Here is a 24,201-nt window from a genome sequence, read left to right on the forward strand (position 1 = left end):
ACAAACACACGATACGACAAACAGACAAACAGACAATCTGCTCAACAATTGCAAGATTCAAGTAATTTTTCAAATTCATATTCACTGAAGAAAACAATCATAAAACAGTCCTTGAACAGGAGAACATCGGGCAGGGGTTCTGGGCCTAAGAAAGACCAAGCTACACCACTCGAACATTAGGGAGGTTAAGCCCGAGCTCATAAGCATACACAAACATCTAACTACTAATACAGGTAAACCAAGGTTGCCGCCTCAGAATAAACCAAGCACAAAACTAACATAAGAGAAATCTAACTACCAGAACTGACAGGTAGACCAAGGCTGCCGCCTTTGCATAAACCAAGAACGAAACTAGCATACAAAGAAATTCAAATACCAATAACGGTACACCCCCAAAATAGTGCAAATCAGCACTTCGCAAAACACCCAACAGTACCACGTGTCTGGCAACACTTAACACTTATAAGGAAGGGACAAAAACTGCAATAACATTGCAAAAAAACATTGGCTATAACTATAAACTGACTCTTGAAATACCTCGCAAGGCAGTCATGTCACAAAAAGGTTCCTCTTTCTGGTCACATCACAGAAATAGCTAACAAGTGTATACTATAGACAGGTATCAAATGGCAAACGTTTGCCCCAAAGCATCCACAAAACAACTCGTGTCCAAAATAAAATAGCGGCCATTGCCACTACAAAAAACATCTGTATTTACAAATCGACTAAAATTTGAACATCTTCTACATTAAACTACTTATCCTGCATTCGAAAAAAATGGCGTTTAAAAATACTCCAACAGTTTAATAGTTTACTGAGGTTCGCACTTATTATTATTATTGTCAATATTATTATTAAAAGCAGGGCAAAGGAATTGCTGAAATCTCAAAATCACCACCTTAAACTATAAGGGGTCAAAGTCGGACCAATCTGTGATCATGTTGGCACCAACGGGCGTAAACTTTGTGGCTAAATGTGGTTGTGTGTTTATGGTTAGGTGGGTGTCGTTTGGAGTTGGCTAAATGTGGTTGTGCGTTTGTGGTTTACCGTTAGGTGGGTGTCGTTTCGAGTTGGCTAAATGTGGCTGTGTGTTTGTGGTTAGCTGGGTGTCGTTTGGAGTTGGCTAAATGTGGCTGTGTGTTTGTGGCTAGCTGGGTGTCGTTTCGAGTTGGCTAAATGTGGTTGAATGTTTGTGCCTAGTTGGGTGTCGTTTCGAGTTGGCTAAATGTGGCTGTGTGTTTGTGGTTAGCTGGGTGTCGTTTGGAGTTGGCTAAATGTGGCTGTGTGTTTGTGGCTAGCTGGGTGTCGTTTCGAGTTGGCTAAATGTGGCTGTGTGTTTGTGGTTAGCTGGGTGTCGTTTAGAGTTGGCTAAATGTGGCTGTGTGTTTGTGGTTAGCTGGGTGTCGTTTGGAGTTGGCTAAATGTGGCTGTGTGTTTGTGGTTAGCTGGGTGTCGTTTGGAGTTGGCTAAATGTGGCTGTGTGTTTGTGGTTAGCTGGGTGTCGTTTGGAGTTGGCTAAATGTGGCTGTGTGTTTGTGGCTAGCTGGGTGTCGTTTGGAGTTGGCTAAATGTGGCTGTGTGTTTGTGGCTAGCTGGGTGTCGTTTCGAGTTGGCTAAATGTGGTTGTGTGTTTGTGGTTAGCTGGGTGTTGTTTGGAGTTGGCTAAATGTGACTGTGTGTTTGTGGCTAGCTGGGTGTCGTTTGGAGTTGGCTAAATGTGGCTGTGTGTTTGTGGCTAGCTGGGTGTCGTTTGGAGTTGGCTAAATGTGGCTGTGTGTTTGTCCCCGGGGTCTGAAGACGGCGTGGTAAGGCTTTACTTCCGCCGCGATGCCGTTGCTCCTCGAACAGCCGGCGACCGGAAGTAGCTCGTGCTGTGTCGGCGGGACGATGTCAAAGTGCTGTAAGATCGTGGTGACATAGAGAAAGACACGTGACTTGGCGAAGTTCTCTCCAGGGCAGACCCTCTTTCCAATTCCGAACGGCATCAGACTGCAAGTAGAAACATGATTCTATTGCCAATTGTACTTCAGATTGAAAGCAGAAACACGAATAAACATGCTGCTGTGAATCGCACAGTCCTGGTGAATAACAATAAACTGTGATACACTCACATCTAGAACCGCAACACGGTGGCCTAGTGGTAAGGCGTCCGCCCAGTGAGTGGGAGGTCGTGGGTTCGAACCCCGGCCGGGTCATACCTAAGACTTTAAAATTGGCAATCTAGTGGCTGCTCCGCCTGGCGTCTGGCATTATGGGGTTAGTGCTAGGACTGGTTGGTCCGGTGTCAGAATAATGTGACTGGGTGAGACATGAAGCCTGTGCTGCGACTTCTGTCTTGTGTGTGGCGCACGTTAAATGTCAAAGCAGCACCGCCCTGATATCACCCTTCGTGGTGGACTGGGCGTTAAGCAAACAAACAAACAAACAAAAATCACATCTAGAGATTACAGAATTGTCTTGTCATTACCTCACAAAAAACACAAAAAGTGTCCCATCATTATGTGTAGCAACATCTGAGACTAGTTGATAACGATAGAATCTTTTGAATTGTGTATTGTGTACGTGATTGTGTTTCCATTTAAGGTTTATCCCCGAGTACGCTAGTACTAGGGTCCAGCAGACTTTAATTGTCTGTCTGTGTGTCTGTGTGTGTGTCTCGACTTAACAGCTTATTGCTGGGAAACTACTGGGCGCAATTCGTTCAAAAGTTGATACACTAACTTGATAATAGGTCCGATTGATCGTATTAAAACTTCATAATGTTACCTGGGACCTAAATGCGAAATAAACCACAAAAAAAAGACTTGGCGGTGGGAGGAATTCGCGGTGCAACAGCCAGCCAGGCAGTCTGATAGAACGGTGCAAGGTCTCGGCAAACCAAGACTATGCCATACTCGTAGCAAAGCCGCCGAATGGTACTGTAAACCAAGAATAGTGACGTAAGAAAATAGAATGTCGTCTTTTGATTTGGAACGTGACGTGTTTTAGAATGGAGATGTGGTAGTGTTTGTGTGTGCATGTGTGTGTGTGTGTGTGCGTGTTTGTGTGTGTGTGCGTGTTTGTGTGTGTGTGTGTGTGTGTGAGAGAGAGAGAGAGGGAGAGAGAGAAGGAGTGAGGGAGAGAGAGTGTGTGTGTGTGTGTGTGTGTGTGAATATCTGAAGAGTACTCGGGTCCAGCGCCAGCGTTTTTATATTTAGTCAAGTTTTGACTAAATATTTTAACATCGAGGGGGAATCGAAACGAGGGTCGTGGTGTATGTGCGTGTGTGCGTGCGTGTGTGTGTGTGTGTGTGTAGAGCGATTCAGGCTAAACTACTGGACCGATCTTTATGAAATTTGACATGAGAGTTCCTGGGTATGAAATCCCCGAACGTTTTTTTCATTTTTTTGATAAATGTCTTTGATGACGTCATATCCGGCTTTTCGTGAAAGTTGAGGCGGCACTGTCACGCCCTCATTTTTCAACCAAATTGGTTGAAATTTTGGTCAAGTAATCTTCGACGAAGCCCGGACTTCGGTATTGCATTTCAGCTTGGTGGCTTAAAAATTAATTAATGACTTTGGTCATTAAAAATCTGAAAATTGTAAAAAAAAATAAAAATTTATAAAACGATCCAAATTTACGTTTATCTTATTCTCCATCATTGCTGATTCCAAAAACATATAAATATGTTATATTCGGATTAAAAACAAGCTCTGAAAATTAAATATATAAAAATTATTATCAAAATTAAATTGTCCAAATCAATTTAAAAACACTTTCATCTTATTCCTTGTCGGTTCCTGATTCCAAAAACATATAGATATGATATGTTTGGATTAAAAACACGCTCAGAAAGTTAAAACAAAGAGAGGTACAGAAAAGCGTGCTATCCTTCTTAGCGCAACTACTACCCCGCTCTTCTTGTCAATTTCACTGCCTTTGCCATGAGCGGTGGACTGACGATGCTACGAGTATACGGTCTTGCTGAAAAATGGCAGCTACTTGACTAAATATTGTATTTTCGCCTTACGCGACTTGTTTATTTGTTTTTCCCCGAGTACGCTAGTACAAGGGTCCAGCAGACTTTAATTGTGTGTGTGTGTGTCTCAACTTAACAGCTTATTGCTGGGAAACTACTGGGCGCAGTTCGTTCAAAAGTTGATACACTAACTTGATAATAGGTCCGATTGATCGTATTAAAACTTCATAATGTTACCTGGGACCTAAATGCGAAATAAACCACAAACAAGTCGCGTAAGGCGAAAATACAATATTTAGTCAAGTAGCTGCCATTTTTCAGCAAGACCGTATACTCGTAGCATCGTCAGTCCACCGCTCACGGCAAAGGCAGTGAAATTGACAAGAAGAGCGGGGTAGTAGTTGCGCTAAGAAGGATAGCACGCTTTTCTGTACCTCTCTTTGTTTTAACTTTCTGAGCGTGTTTTTAATCCAAACATACCATATCTATATGTTTTTGGAATCAGGAACCGACAAGGAATAAGATGAAAGTGTTTTTAAATTGATTTGGAAAATTTAATTTTGATAATAATTTTTATATATTTAATTTTCAGAGCTTGTTTTTAATCCGAATATAACATATTTATATGTTTTTGGAATCAGCAAATGATGGAGAATAAGATAAACGTAAATTTGGATCGTTTTATAAATTTTTATTTTTTTTTACAATTTTCAGATTTTTAATGACCAAAGTCATTAATTAATTTTTAAGCCACCAAGCTGAAATGCAATACCGAACCCCGGGCTTCGTCGAAGATTACTTGACCAAAATTTCAACCAATTTGGTTGAAAAATGAGGGCGTGACAGTGCCGCCTCAACTTTCACGAAAAGCCGGATATGACGTCATCAAAGACATTTATCAAAAAAATGAAAAAAACGTTCGGGGATTTCATACCCAGGAACTCTCATGTCAAATTTGATAAAGATCGGTCCAGTAGTTTAGTCTGAATCGCTCTACACACACACACACACACACACACACACAGACACACACACACACGCACATACACCACGACCCTCGTTTCGATTCCCCCTCGATGTTAAAATATTTAGTCAAAACTTGACTAAATGTAAAAAACGACTTGGCGGCGCGGGGAATTCGCGGAGCCACAGCCAGCCAGGCAGTCTCATAGAACAGCCGAACGCGTCACACATTTACGAGAAATATAGCGTCATAAAAAGATTACGTCACGGTCAAAAGTCTTTGACGTCTTTTTCTCTCGCGCGGTGTGTGTGTGTGTGTTCATTTTGTGCACATGTGTTAGTGTTACTGTGTGTGTGTGTGTGTGTGTGTGTGTGTGTGTGTGTGTGTGTGTGTGTGTGTGTGTGTGTGCGTGCATGAGTCTGTACTCGTGTGTGTGTGTGTGTGTGTGTGTGTGTGTGTGTGTGTGTGTGTGTGTGTGTGTGTGTAAGAGAGAGAGAGAGATAGAGAGGAAGAGAGAGATGGAGTGAGGGAGAGAGAGTGTGTGTGTGTGTGTGTGTGTGTGTGTGTGTGTGTGTGTGTGTGTGTGTGTGTGTGTGTGTGTGTGTGAATGTGTGTGTGTGCATTTTCACTGTGATCAAATTACAAATAAAAGAGAAAGGCCAGTCACCACGCACATCCTCGGCTCGCATGCAATGTATTTATATAGCAAAGGGAATGCCTGTAATTCACACAGATCAATCACTTGGTCTTAAACGTGCACAAGACAAAAACTTTCATACTGGGGGAGCGAGCCAATCTGAAGAGTACTCGGGTCCAGCGCGAGCGTTTTTTATAATGTGTATTGTTGCTGTTATTAAGATTATTATATTTAAGATTGTAAGGCGCTTAGAACTATTTTAGGATTTGCGCCCTATAAATACCCTTATTATTATTATTATTATTATTATTTGATGCACACTTGGCTTCGTTGATGAATATCTTCTTCTTCTTCTTCTTCTTCTTCTTCTTCTTCTTCTTCTTCTTCTTCGTTCATGGGCTGAAACTCCCACATTCACTCATGTTTTTTCACGAGTGGGTTTTTACGAGTATGACTGTTTTTACCCCGCCATTCAGGCAGCCAAACTCCGCTTTCGGGGGAAGCATGCTGGGTATTTCGTGTTTGTATAACCCACCGAACGCTGACATGGATTACAGGATCTTTTCTGTGCGCACTTGGTATTGTGCGTGCGTGTACACACGAATGGGGATAAGGCACATAAGTTGACGTGGGAGATCGTAAAAATCTCCACCCTTAACCCACCAGGCGGCCGCGGCCGGGATTTAAACTTACGACCTTCCGATTAGGAGGCCGATGTCTTATCCACTAGGCCACTGCGCCCGTCGTTGATGAACATGAGAGCCAATGACAGGGGACTGGGCTAAACTATAAAACTGCACTATATATGTATAATTTATACCATAAAACACAAAATAAAAAATTAAAAAACGCCAAATAAATTCAAACAGAAAGAACAAGTCAGCTGACCTCTGTCTCCTTGGATGATTGGCTGACAGCAATTGACCTTCGTCGTCCAGGAAACGGTCAGGGTTGAACGCTTGCGGGTCGGGAAAGATGTGTGGGTCGTAGTGGAACAGCACAGAATTTGAAAACACCTGGGACAAAAACAACGGCGACGAGATCAAGCTGATGTGCTCTATTTCCACCTGCCTTGTGGAGTAAATTATCTTTGTCTGTCTGTGTGTCTGTCTATCTATCTATCTATCTGTCTGTCTGTCTGTCTCTGTCTCTGTCTTTCTCTGTCTCTCTCTCTCTGGCTATGCCTCTCTCTTCCTCTGTCTGTCTGTCTGTCTGTCTGTCTCTGTCTCTGTCTTTCTCTGTCTTTCTCTGTCGCTCTCTCTCTCTCTCTCTCTCTCTCTCTCTCTCTCTCTCTCTCTCTCTCTCTCTCTCTCTCTCTCTCTCTCTCTCTCTCTCTCTCTGGCTATGCCTCTCTCTTCCTCTGTCTGTCTGTCTGTCTGTCTGTCTCGTTGACCGTGAGCTAGAGCGCGACGACCATCCCTCCCTTGCGGTGGCCCTTTTTTTTTCTTTTTTCTATTCTTTTTTTCCCCCCATCTAAAGACGGGGTTAAACCCGGTGTAGGATCCGGTCCGGTCCCCCCTCTGAAGTAGTCCCCCGGGGGACCAATTCGTGGCAAAAACTGCTCTATAATGGTCCCCCCTTAGACATCCAGCCTCGTTTTTCTTGTTACAATGTTAGTAATGTTACCAGCAATTTTAGAGAAAAGAAAGGAAAGAATCAGAGACTGGTTTCATTTCTTCTTATCAGTATTTATTTATTATTCATTTTATTTCATGTGATTTTTCTTTTGAACGGCATTATAAATCAGATCTATTTTATTTTCTGCAAAATATAGTCAAACAAAGAGATTGCTGTCTGTGCACTACATAATACCGGACGAAGATATAGATTGAAAATGGTTTGAATGCCTAAGAAAAACGAGGCTGGATGTCTAAGGGGGGACCATTATAGGGCAGTTTTTGCCACGAATTGGTCCCCCGGGGGACTACTTCAGAGGGGGGACCGGACCGGATCCTACACCGGGAACATGCCCCTAATATGGTTTGACTGTGAGGGCGTTAAACAGTACTTATCATCATGGCTACATCCTCGGCTGTCTGAGGTCTGTGTACGTGTGTCTGGAGCCACATTTAGTGTCTGGGGTTCTATCTGAGTTATGTTCCATACATTACCGTGGCTCCTTTGGGTATAGTGTAGCCATCCACGGTGACGTCATCAGTGGTCTCGTGGGGCAGTCCAACTGGCGTAGTGGAGGCAAGACGCAGCGTTTCCAGGACAACCGCCTGCACGTAAGGGAGATCACTCTTGTCCTGTAATTGCGGAGTTCTCTCCCCGAGGTGGGTATCGATGTCTGTCTGTATCCTGCGTGCCACGTGGGGGTTGTGGATCAGGTAGAGGAAGAGAGTTTTCAGGGTCGATGATGACGTCAGGAAGGCTGGAAGCAAAAGACAAGAATGGTAGGTTATTGGAACGTTAAAAAAAAAAGAATTATAAGATATTGGAACGTTCAAAAGACAAGAATGATAAGATATTGGAACGTTCAAAAGACAAGAATGATAAGTTATTGGAACGTTCAAAAGACAAGAATGATAAGATATTGGAACGTTCAAAAGACAAGAATTATAAGATATTGGAACGTTCAAAAGACAAGAATGGTAAGTTATTGGAACGTTCAAAAGACAAGAATGGTAAGATATTGGAACGTTCAAAAGACAAGAATGATAAGATATTGGAACGTTCAAAAGACAGGAATGATAAGATATTGGAACATTCAAAAGACAAGAATGATAAGTTATTGGAACGTTCAAAAGACAAGAATGGTAAGTTATTGGAACGTTCAAAAGACAAGAATGGTAAGTTATTGGAACGTTCAAAAGACAAGAATGGTAAGTTATTGGAACGTTCAAAAGACAAGAATGGTAAGTTATAGGAACGTTGAAAAGACAAGAATGGTAAGTTATTGGAACGTTCAAAAGACAAGAATGGTAAGTTATTGGAACGTTCAAAAGACAAGAATGGTAAGTTATTGGAACGTTGAAAAGCTCAGGCGTTGCACCTACAGCTCTGCGTGACTGTGGCGAGGATGAACAGACTCCGGATCACGTTCTACAAGCTTGCCCTCTCCTTGCCCCCCTGCGCGACCGGATCTGGCCAGAGAGGACAACCCCCCGATGCTAAACTGTGGGGAACTGTGGAAGACCTGCGCCGAAATTGCCAGTTCATAAGATCAGCAGGCCTGAGATTATGACTGACACAACCGTCGAACGGTGAAGAAGATGAAGAAGTAGGAACGGTTTAATTTATTGCCCCAACAAATCGTGACAAGCACGGTACTTTGACCCCGTGGTCTTTAACAGTGGACAGACAGACAAACACGTGTGCTGCGTACATATAAGGCACACACAAAAAATAGTCTGTTTACGGTATCCCGACCGACCCTATTTTTTCGCGCGACCCTAGACTTTTTTTTGGCATTTGGGAAAAGAAAAAAAAAAGATTTTTTTTTTTTATTTTTTTTTTTAAAGTCTGTTTTTTGGGCAAAATAACTTAAAAATAATTCTTTTTAAGTTATTTTGCCCAAAAAACAGACTTAAAAAAAAAACTTAAAAATATTTTTTTTTTGAGAACTTTTTTTTTTTTTAAATCCCGACCTACCGACCCTATTTTTTTTGTGCCTATGTTACCGTAAACAGACTTTTTTTTGTGGGCCTAATGAACTTAGCTCAGACAATTTTCCAAGTCGCTTGCGAGAACGATGTCAGGCAATCTTTGGAATGTTTTTGGAAGGCTGGAACCGCCAACAAAAATACATCAGCCCGTCAGTGCAACAAACAGATGAAAATATTCTATTCTGTATGTGTTCTTTTGTAAAGGGCCTAGAGCCATAGGTTAGGCACTTACAAATGTCCAGTTATTATTATTATTATTATTATTAAATAACTCATCTTCTACAGATACAGTTTGAAATACTGATATTTAGGGTTGTTTGAACATTGACGACGGAAACATCAGTGTACCTTATATTGAGTTTGTCGGAAATTTTGAAAATGGCTTCACCTTTCCAAGACGAAAAATCCCATTATGACGTCACCTTCTGGAGTATGTTTTCAAGTGTGGTAAAAGTTCCGCCTTAAATTGTTTATCTAAATCTAAGGAACATCTCTGTGTCTGTCTGTCTGTCTGTCTGTCTGTCTGTCTGTCTGTCTGTCTGTCTCTCTCTCTCTTCTCTCTCTCTCTCTCTCTCTCTCTACACACACACAGACACACACACACACATACACACACACACACACACACACACACACACACACACACACACACACACACACACACACACACACACACACACACACACCTGCAGCAACAGTGTCCAAGAGAAGTCCGCGGATGTGGTCGTCAGTCATCCAGCTGTTCTCTCCCTTGTCCTGTTCATCCAGCAACACATCCACAATGCCCCGCGGTGTGCCGCTCACGTGACTTGCCTGCAAACAATATTGACCTCGGTGACAATGGTGGGTGGGCGTCCATCGCTGCCCGCTGTCCCACGGGATCGCAGCCTGAAAGTCTTTGATACAATCTCTAATAAGTATATAGGCCTACAAAAGTTTAGTCCAACCTGCCTTGGCGACCACCTCTCAGACACAACCACCCACACACAACGGTCGATTCTCCAAACAGGATTCCTCACAAGCTTTTTTTTTTCGTTCAATATAATTCATCTGTTCATAACGACCACCTGTCAATAAAGACCACTTTTGTGAATTCCTTTGGAACACACACTACACCCAAACCTCCCAGCTGCGACCTTCCAAATGTCCAGAAAAAAACGGTCGTTAAATGGACGGGTCTTTATTGGAAATCCCACGTTTTGGACACTCTCTTAACCCCCTCCCCCAACCCAAACCCAATACAATCCTCGGTCGATTCGTTACAAGGGGGGTTAGGCCTGAACAGTTCTTCCTGTAGCGGGCTGCGACTTTCATGTTGGACGTGATGTGTTGTGCCCCAAAAGACATTCTTGTGCTGTGCTCTGTGAGAGGTGTTTTGTTTGTGTTTAATATTATTTTTTTTGGACCTAGCTATTGATGTGTACATTGTTGTTAAACAGTTGTGTGTTGTATGTTTATCAGGGTTTGCTAGTGTGTGATAGGGTTCGTGTCCGTCTGTAGATGTTAGTTTCTTTGTTAGTCCTGTGTTGACAACTCTTCGACAAGCGCTTAGAACTGTACCCACGGAATACGCGCTATATGTAGAGGTTACATGCCGAGTCTCAGTGATTATTAAAAATAATGGTCGAAGTTAGCGGATCATGAAAAATGCGAGCTTCAGCGAGCTTTTTCATGACCGCGAACTGAGACCATTATTTTTAATAATCACTGAGACGAGGTGTGTAACCTCTTTATTCCTCCTTTCTTCAGTTATTCAAAGAAAACAGGAGTTTTTGTGCGAAAGTTTGATCGAATCCGAATCACTCAACCAGTCAACCTGCGCAGGCGATCGACTAATGCGCGGTTGTATAGTTCCGTGCAAATCATTCCATTCTGTTTACACTTCTTGTCAGTTTCCCTGTTTTGGACTAAAATCAAGTACACAGATATGCTGTTATTCTGCTGTGGCGGTAAAGGCAGATATTGTGTGTTCTTTTTATGTTTTAGTATCGCTTAAGATAATGTTCTTTCGTCAAATGGGACTAGCAGACGAACATTTGCACCCGTGTTCCAACGTTAATTACTGTATGAAGTTCAGTTTTCTGGGGAAAATAGTGTATGAAACCGCTTTATGTTGTTTAAATTGATGAGATGTGTGCATTTGGTTGCGTGTGATCTGTTTATAAAATGAAATATTGTTAAAAACTGACCGTCGGATTGCAGTCAGTGTTGTCGAAGAAACTGCGTTAAAAGAAGGGGAACTACTCTTGTCGCTAGAGTATGAGTTACTTGCCTTGGGAATTTGCTTGTGATGAACGGTTTGTACACGGCAGATCTAGATTCAGAAAACAACCGAACTCATGGATTTTATATGGAGATTCATGTGTTCAGGCCTGTAGTTGTTAATTTAAATGCGGTATGTTTGTATCGTTTGCTCCAGAAATGTATACTTCGTACATTAGAGCGTTCGGAACTTTTCAGTCCCAAAAGTAGTACCGAAACAGAACAGCTTCTCAACCCATTGCACTATCGAGGATTCAGGCTGTTGCTGGCTCGTTATTTGTTTGGTTGCTGGGTCATTATCGAAAAATAACTAGCTCTACAAGTTTACAGAGGTAAAGAAGCAGAGGGGGGAATAAAAGCTTCATATTGATTGATTGATTGATTCGTTATTGACATGTTCCACCTTACCAATTGCATTAGAGTCCACTGACCTTGCCCTGTGTGAAGAGTCCGTCCATCATTTCCTCCCTGGCCTGGAGAAAGTCTCGACACAGGTGTCTGTAGGGGAGGAGGGGCAGGTAGCGGAGCCAGGGGAAGGCGGTCAGCACGAGGTCCGTCACGGGGTTGAAGATGCGGTTGAGTCCAGTGTCACACCGCTTGGTGGTCGCTACCAGGCCGGGCTCTGGACACTCGCCCGTCACCTGGGGTCAGCAACACTCACTTATATGGCATCAATGGGTGTATCTAAATGTGAAACTTTTCAGCACGTGTACTTCTCCTTCTTCTTCGTTCATGGGCTTAGACTCCCACGTTCACTCACGTTTTCAAGCACGAGTGGATTTGTACGTGTATGACCGTTTTTACCCCGCCATTCAGGCAGCATACGCCGATTTCGGGGGATTCAGCACGTGTACAAAACGTGTACGGGTAACGTCATCAAATCTAGTTTTTACGTCATGCGTTTGCCAAGATCTGCAGTCTTGGTCAGTTGGAGCAAAACAACCGTATGACTCGATTTGGAGTCACGGGTGACACAATATCTACACGTACGCGTACAGGTCTTTGCTACACGTTCGATCATCTAGAACACTGTAATAGTGTCTGGGTGACCGAGTTATGTGTGATACATATTAAATTACATATCTTATCCCGACTCACATCTAGCATTAACCTCTGGTTTAAGTGCCGGGACGCTGAACTACGCTTCACCCCTTAAGGGGAAGTAACCCTAAAAAAGAACAGCCTAGACCCCGTAAACTGGGTCACAGGTCAAGGCATACCGTCACGTGACTGAGCACGCGAGACCGCCGCCGCCATATTGGAATATACTTCACTCTTTCCTCAGCGGTCCTAGCGCTAGGACGTTGTTCTCTCGAGCTACGCATTTTGGCTTTCAGCCAGCTGCCTGGTTGGCAGTTTATCTTCACCCCGGTTATTCTTCACGGTCTCTGCTTCTACGGCTGTATTGGTGAGATCGTTCTTTGTTTGTTTTACTTGAATTTTTGCCTTGTGTCCGTCAACCTTGTTGTTGTTCTACTCTCTGTGAGTTGTTTTCAACATGGCGGACAAAGAGAAGAAAAAGCCTAATACTCGACAGTTAGTTGCTGATTCTTCCCCTGCTAGTAGTCAGATAAAGATAAACCCAAAGGGACAACGGTTACTCTTGTAAAACCGGTGTCTAATTTTTCGCTTTCGGTTGATATTGTTGTACCAGCAAGCCCTACCATGCCTGTTCTAAAAGAATCTATAACAGGAGTAGGGCTCGTTCGGCTAAGCCTAAGAAGAGTGATAAGCAAGATTTCTCTTCCCTTTTCTCTTCTTTCTCCTCGCATATGTATACCATGTTTTCTCAACAGCAGCAACTTGCCGCCGATCTACAGGCTACGCGAGATGAGTTGCGTTCGCCGCCCAAGGGTGTTGGCGATGTTTCTTCACTTTCCCGCATCCGGTTGCCTCCTTTGGCCACAGTCACGTCAGCGGACTTGCGGGCGGGATAACTGGCGCACGCCAGCTTCGGAGAGATGGTCCCTCGGGACACTGTTGCTTCTGCACAGCAGGCACTCTCCTCAGGTACGTTGGGTTCGCCGGTAGCCAGGCTCTTTGGCGAAAGCGTTCCGCATAGACCGCAACTAGTAGCTCCCCCGCCTCATAGGTCAGGGAGTGAAAGTTCGACATACCTGGGGCAAACGACTCACACGAAGCGGAGCTCATGGGGTGTTGACGCGGGAATGCAATCGATGTTACATGGGTTCGCCGGTAGCCAGGCTCTTTGGCGAAAGCGTTCCGCATAGACCGCAACTAGTAGCTCCCCCGCCTCATAGGTCAGGGAGTGAAAGTTCGACATACCCGGGGCATACGACTCATACGAAGCGGAGCTCACGGGATGTTGACGCGGGAATGCAATCAATGTTACATTGATCTGGAGACCAAGGTGCACGCGGGCTGTCTATGACTTCCCCCGTCGGTGTACTTGCGTCACCACTTCCGCCTGGGCAGGAAGTTTGGCTCCATGCAGGCTCTGCACCGAAGTTCTACTTCCGGTTTGCAGTCAGCCTCGCTTCCGGTTGATCATGTCCAAGACTCGGCGAGTCACGCGGACTTTTCGACTCATACGGAAGTGGAGTCGGAGCTCGACGATCATCTCTCATTCTATGATGACGACGTTGAGTTCCAATTACCGTCAAAGCTGAAGCCAACCTTAGCTATTGCAGCACAGGTCGCTTACAATATGTTTCTGACGGCGTTGTTTCATAGGCTGGACTTGTCTTACCCCCACCATCAGCGGTGGGTGACTTCCGCCCAGCACCAACAGCAGCTGAAGGTTTTCAGTTCTCTGAGTCTTCTTTAGTTGCTTATGAGCTCTCTAATATTTTAGCAAGCTTTCCAGGCACGGCGAGCTCCCTGACTGTCGGCACGGTGCCTCTCCTCTCTGCTCATGGTCAGGCTCCAGTCGCTGCTAAGCCTTGGCTTACCACTGTCCGACTTCCACAGGCTAGTGTATCTGCCCTTGCGCGCAGGTTTTCACTCGGCCGTCGGCCTCAGAACCTTATTGACACTTTTGCCCTACTGAGTGCAGCCCTTCCGGTCACGCCGTAGCTGTCCACTCTTAGGGAGGACGGTTACCGTCAAGACAGACCTTGTCTACACAGAAGGTTCTCTTATTGGTTTGGAAGAGACAGGCAGGTACCCTCTTGATCTTGCCTCTCTCTCTGAGACACTCCTTTGGACACTCTCTCGTTCTATTAGGTCTTCCCTGGATCCGTTTGAGTTCCGGAATGACGCAAGTGTTAAAGACGTTTCGACCTTAGCTAAGGTCAACACTGAGCAGATGTCTGTCCCGGCACGCCGTTTCTCCCACGCCGTGTTTACACGAGGTCTCTCACTTCCGATTTCGCTTCGGCTGTTTGGGCGAGTGAAGGATCGTACGCATTAGCATCAGTTCGCACCACCACGGTGTTGCGGGTACTTCTGCACTGGAGTTTTTCGGCTACTTCTGGTTCGTCTTCCGGCGTTCCGGGTAATCGTAGCACTTTGTTCTTTCCTGTTCGCAACTTACGACGTCAACCCTTTGGGGTTCTGGGTCGTTGGGGGCAGTGATGCCTTGTATCTTACTTCCTGTTCAGCTTCGCCTGTCTCGGATGATAAGGTTTTGTACGTGATGGCATCTTTTATACAGCTTGCGTCGGTCCCCGCGTCTGACCTTTGGTCTTTCATCGATGAACAGACTAGTTCTGGTTTTTCGGCCAAACTCAGGGTTACTCTCGATTTGGCAGCAAAATTAATTCCAGGTTTTTTTCTTGAAGACACTTCGTCTTTTGAATCTTTTGACAGGTTGGCTTCCTGGTTTTCGGTATGCCGACCAGTAGTTGCTTTGATTTCTGTTTTTGGCTTTGTTACGTAGTCATTTGCCTACAAGCAGACTGACCTACGGGCACTGCGGCTTTCAGCTATTTCGTTCATGCCACTCCAGGCTTCGGCCTTTGTGTTTCCCGCACGTTCGGTTGCTGTCGTTCAACCAGAATCGCGGCTTCCTCGTACTATCTCCATCTGCTCATGCATGGACTGGAGAGGATAACTTGTGATCAGTTGGACTTATCGTTTTCTGTTTCGCTGAGCACACAGACCTCTTTTTATCACGAAACTTTTTCGGATTACTACGAGTCTGATCAGCATTCTACTTAGGTAGAAAGCGGATGACAGACTTTGTTTGAGTAGATAGGCGGTCATTCACGACAGCTGTCGGCCTTTGAATGCACTTTTTTTTGGCCTCTTTAGGAGGTCGTTCGGACTTTCTTTTAACTTCTTCTGTTTTGGCAAGAAGATTTAAATTCAGTTTGTGGGCAACAGGACTGCCGGTTTTGGCACTCTTGTTTAACTTACTCGACGGGTATTGACAGTCCAGTTCATAGCCATGGTCTTTCTTTGGCTTTTTCTGTCACAACCCATGAGGGTTATGAGTCCTTGTCTTTCTTAGACTTGGACTCTTAACGCAGGAAGCAGGACTGCGTCATACACTCGGTCTTGCTTGGGTAGACACTCAAAGCAGGTCATGCACCAGTAGTGGCCTACTTTTGGCTAATCGTTTGGATCAAGCTGGATTCACAGCTTGGTTCTTTGGAGGTGTTTGTCCCTTATAGTTTAGGAACTTCAGGGACACTTATGCTCTATCTTGAGGGTTTTTTCCTCGCTAATGAGGGCTTGATATCCTGTACTCAGGTATCACCCGTTTATCGGGAGGAGATTGGTCACGTCTTTCTTGAGCTGACGTCTATCTCCTAGGCCTGGGGGGCTTCACGCCTTCCCGAGGTCTCACATACTTTCACATTATGTTTTGACGGTAGCCTACAGGGTTCGTCCTATTCAGTTTTGAGCGGACAGCCTTACGTACTGATCGTTCTGTGTTCGGCACAACAGCAAGCGCCCACTTTGACGCTTGCTCCCTTCCTTGTCGATTTAATTTTCATAGCTACTTGCTAGTGAGAATTAAGTTAAGACTTTTGCCGCTTTTGCTTAAGCCGCATTGGTTTGTTGAGGAGCAATCTCGGTTCATTTTTTGATGAGAGGTTGCAGTCTCGCCGGTCTACAAATTATTTCCTTTGTTTTCGGTTTTAAGACGTTCTTTCGACTCTTCTTTGTAAAGAGTCTAGTTTGTCAGATGGTTTTTTGCCTTGCATCTTTTCATTGAACAAGGGACAAGTGTTTGTCTCTGGTTCATTACGAACATTAGCGTCTACCTCATGGGACTATGGTGCTGTGGTTTACTCAAGCCATAATCCTTTAGTGCTTCACTCCTCGGAGGGTGTTTCACTTGTGGTCATTTGGAACTCTTTGTTCTATTCAGGCGGGAGACGCCGCACAGGTTCGTTTTGTTTTACTCGCTCGCATCGGAAGACATGTCTTGTTGTCTTCCGAACTTTCACAGCTCTCTTTTGAGTTAGGACTGTCTTCCTGGTCTTGCTGATTGCAAGAGATTGTTCACTCTTTTCGTCAGCTACGATCAAGACAGGTCAGTGAGTTTGGCGCTCTTTTCGGCTTCTGGAAGACGTAACTCACGAATCTCTGTATCTGTCTGTTACGCTGTACTTGTAAAACAAGTCATCCAGATGTCTGGCATTGTTGCAGCGAATCTTAAGGTTTTTCACTCGGCTGTTTCACTCAGGTCTCAACAGACTTTATGTGAAAGGGTTATTTATCTAATTTGACCTTATCTGGTGGTTTTTTACTATCATTAGCAATTTATGGGTGGTTGCGACCAAAAAGCAAAAAAAACAAAAACAAAAACAAAAAAGTTCACGAGGATGCTAAGATGTTCCACGAACTTTTGTTGTTGGCGGAAGACGATGTTTCATTAGTCTGGAGAAACATCGTTCAGAACTAGACAAGTCATTTCTCTTTTTACGCCCAGCGTGAAAAGGGCCCTGTCTTCAAGCCTTTTGTCTTTTGTTTACGTACTTTTTGGGTCTCACGCAAGATATTGGGTATTTTGGACATACTCATTCTTGCATGGCTCATTTTGGAGTGCCAGACCAGTTCTTTGGTTCTTTCGTTTTGGACGGATAGAGTCAAATTTGTGCAAGGAAGCACTGGCTAGATGGGCTTTCACACTCATTAAACAAGCTTATGAGTGTGGCAGTCAATGGGGGGGGGGAGCGTTCTGTCCTTCCTCTGAGTTCGCCTAGAACTCATGGGGCCTGAGCTTGGGCTCTTTTATTCAGCGGTTCTGCGATCAGGCAAATCTCGATCGGCCTCACATAGGTGTTTTGGACGTTTTTTAGGACGTCTTTCTTTATTACTTTTGGCGGGTTTTCTAATACCCGCTGGGATGGTAGTGGTTGCTTACCAGTCATGGTTGAAGCAGGCCGGTTTCTTACCAGAAATAAGTGAGTTTCACTGAGAATCTGTTTACTCGTCAGGATGGGACCAACACCTTTCCGGCTTTGGTAGCCGCAGGGCAGGTTCTCTCCAACTTGTAGAGTGAGTTTCTTTCCCACCACCTACATTAGCAATCTGCTAGATGTGAGTCGGGATAAGATATGTAATTTAATCGAAAATTTTAAAAGTAAATTTTGATTTGATTAATATACTTACCCGACTCACATCGTTAATACCCTCCCGCCTACCCCGCTCTAATTTACCCTAAAAATGAATGTTTCGCTTCGTTTCGAGTGAAGTATTCCAATATGGCGGCGGCGGTCTCGCGTGCTCAGTCACGTGACGGTATGCCTTGACCTGTGACCCAGTTTACGGGGTCTAGGCTGTTCTTTTTTAGGGTTACTTCCCCTTAAGGGGTGAAGCGTAGTTCAGCGTCCCGGCACTTAAACCAGAGGTTAATGCTAGATGTGAGTCGGGTAAGTATATTAATCAAATCAAAATTTACTTTTAAAATTTTCGAGTTTCTAGGTGGCTAATAAAAGTTTCTTGGTGACTGATAAATAGTATCCTACTGACTGATGAATAGTTTCTGGGTGACTGATAAATAGTTTCTCGGTGACTGAGTTATATGTGATAAATAATTTTTCTGTGACTGATAAATAATTTCTCGGTGACCGAGTTATATGTGATCAATAGTTTCTCGGCGACTGATAAACAATTTCTCGGTATCTCTGTCTCGACAAGTGCCCCACTAAACAGGAAAAGTCTCTCACTCAGTCGGGATTCCCAATGTGAGTCAAAAATAGAAACGTGTGTAATCTCTACGTATTGTATTATATTGAATGAAATGTTTTGATTAACATTGGTGTCAAAGTAACCCACCAGTGTGAGGACGACACGCAGGACAGAGTTGGAGATGACTTTATCCACGTTCACGTCCTGACCGCACGCTGCCTGGAGCTCGGTGGTCAGGAGGCATAACTCTTCCTGCAGTCTGCTCTCCATCCTCTCCACCCCGTCCCCGTAGAACTGTTCGTAACACACAATGACGTCAAAGTTAACATGCGATTACGTCATATTTAACACACAATGAAACAAAACTGTTCGTAACACACAATGACGTCAAACTTAACACGCGATTACGTGATATTTAACACACAATGAAACAAAACTTTTGTAACACACAATGACGTCAAACTTAACACGCGATTACGTGATATTTAACACACAATGAAACAAAACTTTTGTAACACACAATGACGTCAAACTTAACACGCGATTACGTAATTACGATGAATGTCTTTGATAGTTTTTCATTCCCGACTATTGAGGCGTCGCTGTGTCAATTAAAATGTTGGTCAAGCAGTCTTTGACTCAGTCTGGAATATGGGATTGTTTTCAGTTTGGAGGGTTAAACATTATTTATCCTACATACGTGAGAGAGACACCCGTGAGATAATAATCGTTCAAATCACACGTGTGTATATCATGTAAATGAGGTCATGTCAAGCAAGTCTGGCAGGGACCTGTTTTTCCACTGCTTATGATGCCAAAGTCACCGAGACAAACGTCATTATAGAAACACAAATTGCGCTCGCTAATTACCCTCGATGAATCTTTAGAACTAACACGTCACGCCACACTTTCAGAGTGACGTTTCTTTGCTTTGACGTAATAGCCGCACGAGGCTTTAGAAGAGATCGAGGTTCTAAAACAAGCGTCTTCAATTTAGCTGCCTCGAATGCAGGACATTTTCAGTAAAATACACGTAAGTACAGTATGTAGGATAAACAGAATACTACATGGCTTGCTGTTCCGTACCAGATTTACACTCGTTGCTTTTTCAAATAGTGAACAGCTCGCTTTCGCTCGCAGTTCAATATTTAAAAAAACAACTCGTGTAAATCTGGTACGACACAGCAAGCCATGTAGTATTCTCTATATCATTTACACATTAACATGCTTCCATTTGAAACTTCGAGGTCTTCATCGGGGATTGACGCCCGACCAAAGGTAATGGAAGCCCGACGGAGCGAAGCGACGGAGGGCTTCAATTAGACTTTGGGAGGGCGTCAATTCACGATAAAGACCGAGAAGTTTCAAATGGAAGCATGTTAATGTTATTGTAATTCAATCTGACGACGATCTCTTTCCTGCTTTCATGCGGTTGTAAACAGAATTGGTTCTGTTCAGTTCACACACTACTTTCAGTCCACCTACCTGCAAGGATCAAGTCCCAAAAAATATGTCTCTGTATTCCTATCGTATCACTCTGCTCCTGTTTTTTTTTCTTTCACACACATTTTCCCTTTTTTTTGACGGGTTTCTGGACAGCAAACTCTAAAACAAATTCTTTTCTTCACAAAAGGATCTTTGGAATTGACTTACGTAGTCCGGAAGAATTCATGCATCAACTTACGTCACGTATTCGACGTCATCACTTCGCATACCTTATGGTCTCGGTATTTCGTTGGCCTTCATATTTCCTACTTGTAAAATGACCCTCAAAGCTAACCGAGACTAGTTGAGGCTGTATCAATGCGCCTCGCCAGCAGGTTTAGTTGTTAATGGATTTTTTAGCGAGTGGTTATCAACAATTGTAATTCAATCAAGTTTGAGTTTTGATGAAACAGATCCTGTGATTGGTCAGAATGCCCCAACTCATTAAAAATTACCGGTCATTAATTGTCGATAACCACTCGCTAAAAAATCAATTACTAACCTGCCTGATGGAAGAGCCTCCTCATCTTAGGCCACTCCTTCATGGTGTGAGGGCTGCTGTTAGTGAGAGACAGAGACAGAGACAGAGACTGACCTTGATGGCCTGATGGAATAGCTTCCTCATCTTAGGCCACTCCTTCATGGAGTGAGGGCTGCTGAGGGCGAGGTCGTGGTAGTTGTAGAACACGAAGAACCCGGAGAAGCTGCTGGGCCTGCTGTTGGTCAGGTGCTCCACGTCCTTGCCGGCGAACACCTCCCTGACGAGCCGCGGCGTGTTCAGCACACACACGTCCCCCACAACGCTACGACACAGCACGAGCGGTCCGTACTGGCGGCTCCACTGCTCGGCCTGTTTGTCCAAACTGCCGTCCCGCACTGCTCCCAGCATGCCACGCAGCGCGTTGACACCGCGCGGCCCCGGCGCAAGCTTTTTGGAGCTGCTGGATTTGAACCTGAGGATTGCCAGGATGATGACCGCAGCTCCCAGCACTAAGGCCAACGTCGCGCTGTAACCTGACTGAGATTCCCCTTCCATGCTGCTAGCTTTAGGGTTCGCGTTTAGTTGCTCCAGCTTCCTTCTTCGTGATTATGTTACTGTTAGTTAGTTTTCTGACGTTCTTAGTTAGTTTTATTACACTGTCTGGTCATTTTATCACGCTGTTGGTTGGTTTTCTCACCCGCTGTTAGTGACTTTTCTGTTAGTTATCTCACGCTATTAGCTAGTTTTCTTACGCTGTTATGTAATTTTATCACGCTGTTAGTTAGTTTTCTTACGCCGTTAGGTAATTTGATCACGCAGTTGGTTGGTTTTCTCACGTTGTGAATTTTCCAACGTCGTTTGTTTTTCTCGCTCACTACGTACGTCCTGTAAATCCAAGCAAAGACTGTAGAACTCTGAACATGTACAATCTGTGGCACAACTGTGCCCGTTGTTTGCTACAAGGCTCTCACGGCAGCGAACACACACCAAACTGAGTCTACTGGTGTTTTCAAGGGGAACACCAAAACAGTTTTTCACAGGGACAAATCCAATTGTCAGCACGAAGTTCCACTTTAATGACAGTCACACAAGTTGTGCCGACTATTTCCCTGCACAATATGACACATGGGCGAGTGTGTGTGGTTTTTTTCTGACGCAAGCTTTTCTGTACATGTAACAGTTATTGGCTATGCAATATTCGCACTGTGCACAGTAGTGTGAGCACAAAGAAACCCAGGTCAAGGCCGTGACGAGACTAGTAAGCATAACCGTCTTAACAGCAGCAATAAATAAGAAACTACACATGTATTATACATTTTTATGAATAATGCAGTTTTATCAGGAAGGCGTGTTTGCACGCGCTGCAGGGAAGGAACAGAAAAGGAGTTTTACTTGAAACCTCGGATGCAGTAATAAGTAAAATTGTGCGTGGGATGTCTGGTCTGTATGTTGTGACTGTGACCGGCCTTACCAAGGGCAGTAGGACACTATATGTATCATTGTATGTGTCATGCTGTGTGTTACGGGGTATGGTTAGCTATTCGGCTCAGCAGTAAGGGTTAGCACTTACTATTAACGTGCACGTAGTACTCACAATCCAATCAGCTGCCTAGGTTTGCATATTCAGCCAATATTGAATAGTGACGCCACCTTGAGCTTAAAGATAGTATACCGAAGACGCCATTTTGGAAAGTTTTCTGACGATTTGGACCTTAAAAAGTTCAAGGGACATTCGCTGTACTGTAATTTAGAAGCACTTACAATGATTTGCTCCAAACTGCTCCAAAACTATGCCAAATAATTAATTGAATTTTAGTCAGCGAGCAGTTTGCATCGCCGCCCAGCTCTCCTGTCAGGAGTCCGGACTTCCGGTCGTCATCATTAATTATTTAGTTTTCATAGATACACATTCGTCAAAGCAGATTTTACGACCGTTGGATTGAGGAAGTCAATCCTACAGTGTAGCTAACGCATGTAATATCCGTGCAATACAGGGCTAAAACGCTTCACATAACCTGACAAACACGATGTACGTTGGAGAATATTACGGTCTACTATGACTACCAAACACAACATTCAGATTTGAAAACTAGAACGCCCAAACACTATTTGAAGACCTTCTCCGTGTGTGTGTCATCTATTCAACTCCCAAACGAGCTTTTAGCTCAATTTCAAATCTGTATCTCTATTAATAGTGCATGAAATACTCCGTTCTGAAAGGTAGGACGAAAACCAGTATGAGTCGCGCAAAGTGCGTCACAATGAGAATTACAGTCTGGGATTCCTACTCAAAACACAGCCGTTTTTGACTCACATGCGAAGCAAAAGTGAGTTTATGTACTCACCCGAGTCGTCCGTCCGTCCGTCCGTCCGTCCGTCCGTCCCGGCGTCCGTCCGTCCGGAAAACTTTAACGTTGGATATTTCTTGGACACTATTCAGTCTATCAGTACCAAATTTGGCAAGATGGTGTATGATGACAAGGCCCCAAAAAACATACATAGCATCTTGACCTTGCTTCAAGGTCAAGGTCGCGGGGGCCATAAATGTTGTCTAAAAAACAGCTATTTTTAACATTTTTCCCATTTTCTCTGAAGTTTTTGAGATTTAATACCTCACCTATATATGATATATAGGGCAAAGTAAGCCCCATCTTTTGATACCAGTTTGGTTTACCTTGCTTCAAGGTCAAGGTCACAGCAGCTCTTCAAAGTTGGATTGTAAACATATTTTGAAGTGACCTTGACCCTGAACTATGGAAGATAACTGTTTCAAACTTAAACATTATGTGGGGCACATGTTATGCTTTTATCATGAGACACATTTGGTCACATATGATCAAGGTCAAGGTCACTTTGACCCTTATGAAATGTGACCAAAATAAGGTAGTGAACCACTAAAAGTGACCATATCTCATGGAAGAAAGAGCCAATAAGCACCATTGTACTTCCTATGTCTTGAATTAACAGCTTTGTGTTGCATGACCTTGGATGACCTTGACCTTGGGTCAAGGTCACATGTATTTTGGTAGGAAAAATGTGTAAAGCAGTTCTTAGTGTATGATGTCATTGCTAGGTTTAGCTGAAGGTCAAGGTCATGTAAAGGTCAAGCATGTGAGTCGTATGGGCTTTGCCCTTCTTATTAATGTGAGTAACTCAGCGCTCGATCACACGTTTATTTTAAGGTATTTCTGGTGTGTGGTCACAAAATAACAGCCCCCAACCAGAACTGTATAGCTCTTGGGGCGATTTGAGACAGTTTTCTAGTTAGATATAATCCCTTTAATGCCCAAATTGCTGACTAGGTTGCAATGCATGCCAGAACTGGGCCATTGATGGCTTTTTGATGGCAATCATGCCAGTTGCCAGAAGGCAGAACTACTGCGATCAATGGCACATTGATGGCCCAATGCTGGCATATTACCCGTATGCACATTGGCAAATTGATGAGCCTTCAATGGCAAGCCAGAAATGTGCCAGCAAAAAGCCATCATTATTTTGCTGGCTTATTGATGTAAACATAACTGGGCCTTAGAAATGGCCCAGTTCTGGCATGTTTACATGTAGCCAGATATAGCGTCTCATACAAGCAAAGGTGAGCCATTCATTTCCGAGAAACTGCAAACCGCGGCAACTGACCGGCTTGTGCATGCACGTAAATCATCGATGTAAACCCTACTGAATGAATTGAGCTGACAGCTGTGAGGAGCCATCATTGTTCATTATTTATTGTGAGTTGTGCATCTGTTGCACGGTATT

The 24,201-nt window shown here is 44.0% G+C and overlaps 1 protein-coding gene across 1 annotated transcript; it reads right to left on the reverse strand.

The window, feature by feature from the left end:
• Nucleotides 1–62: 62 nt before the first annotated feature.
• Nucleotides 63–20,814, reverse strand: LOC138946908 (cytochrome P450 2F5-like; the record flags this gene model as incomplete). Its single annotated transcript, XM_070318309.1, is given in 7 exon segments — nt 63–1,989; nt 6,451–6,578; nt 7,674–7,936; nt 9,857–9,983; nt 11,864–12,073; nt 18,627–18,773; nt 20,560–20,814. Coding segments are annotated over 7 exon segments (1,359 nt in total), but the record flags the coding sequence as incomplete, so codon positions are not given.
• Nucleotides 20,815–24,201: the final 3,387 nt, after the last annotated feature.

The sequence above is a fragment of the Littorina saxatilis genome, linkage group LG14 (genome assembly GCF_037325665.1).
Source record: "Littorina saxatilis isolate snail1 linkage group LG14, US_GU_Lsax_2.0, whole genome shotgun sequence".
NCBI classification, from domain to species: domain Eukaryota; kingdom Metazoa; phylum Mollusca; class Gastropoda; order Littorinimorpha; family Littorinidae; genus Littorina; species Littorina saxatilis.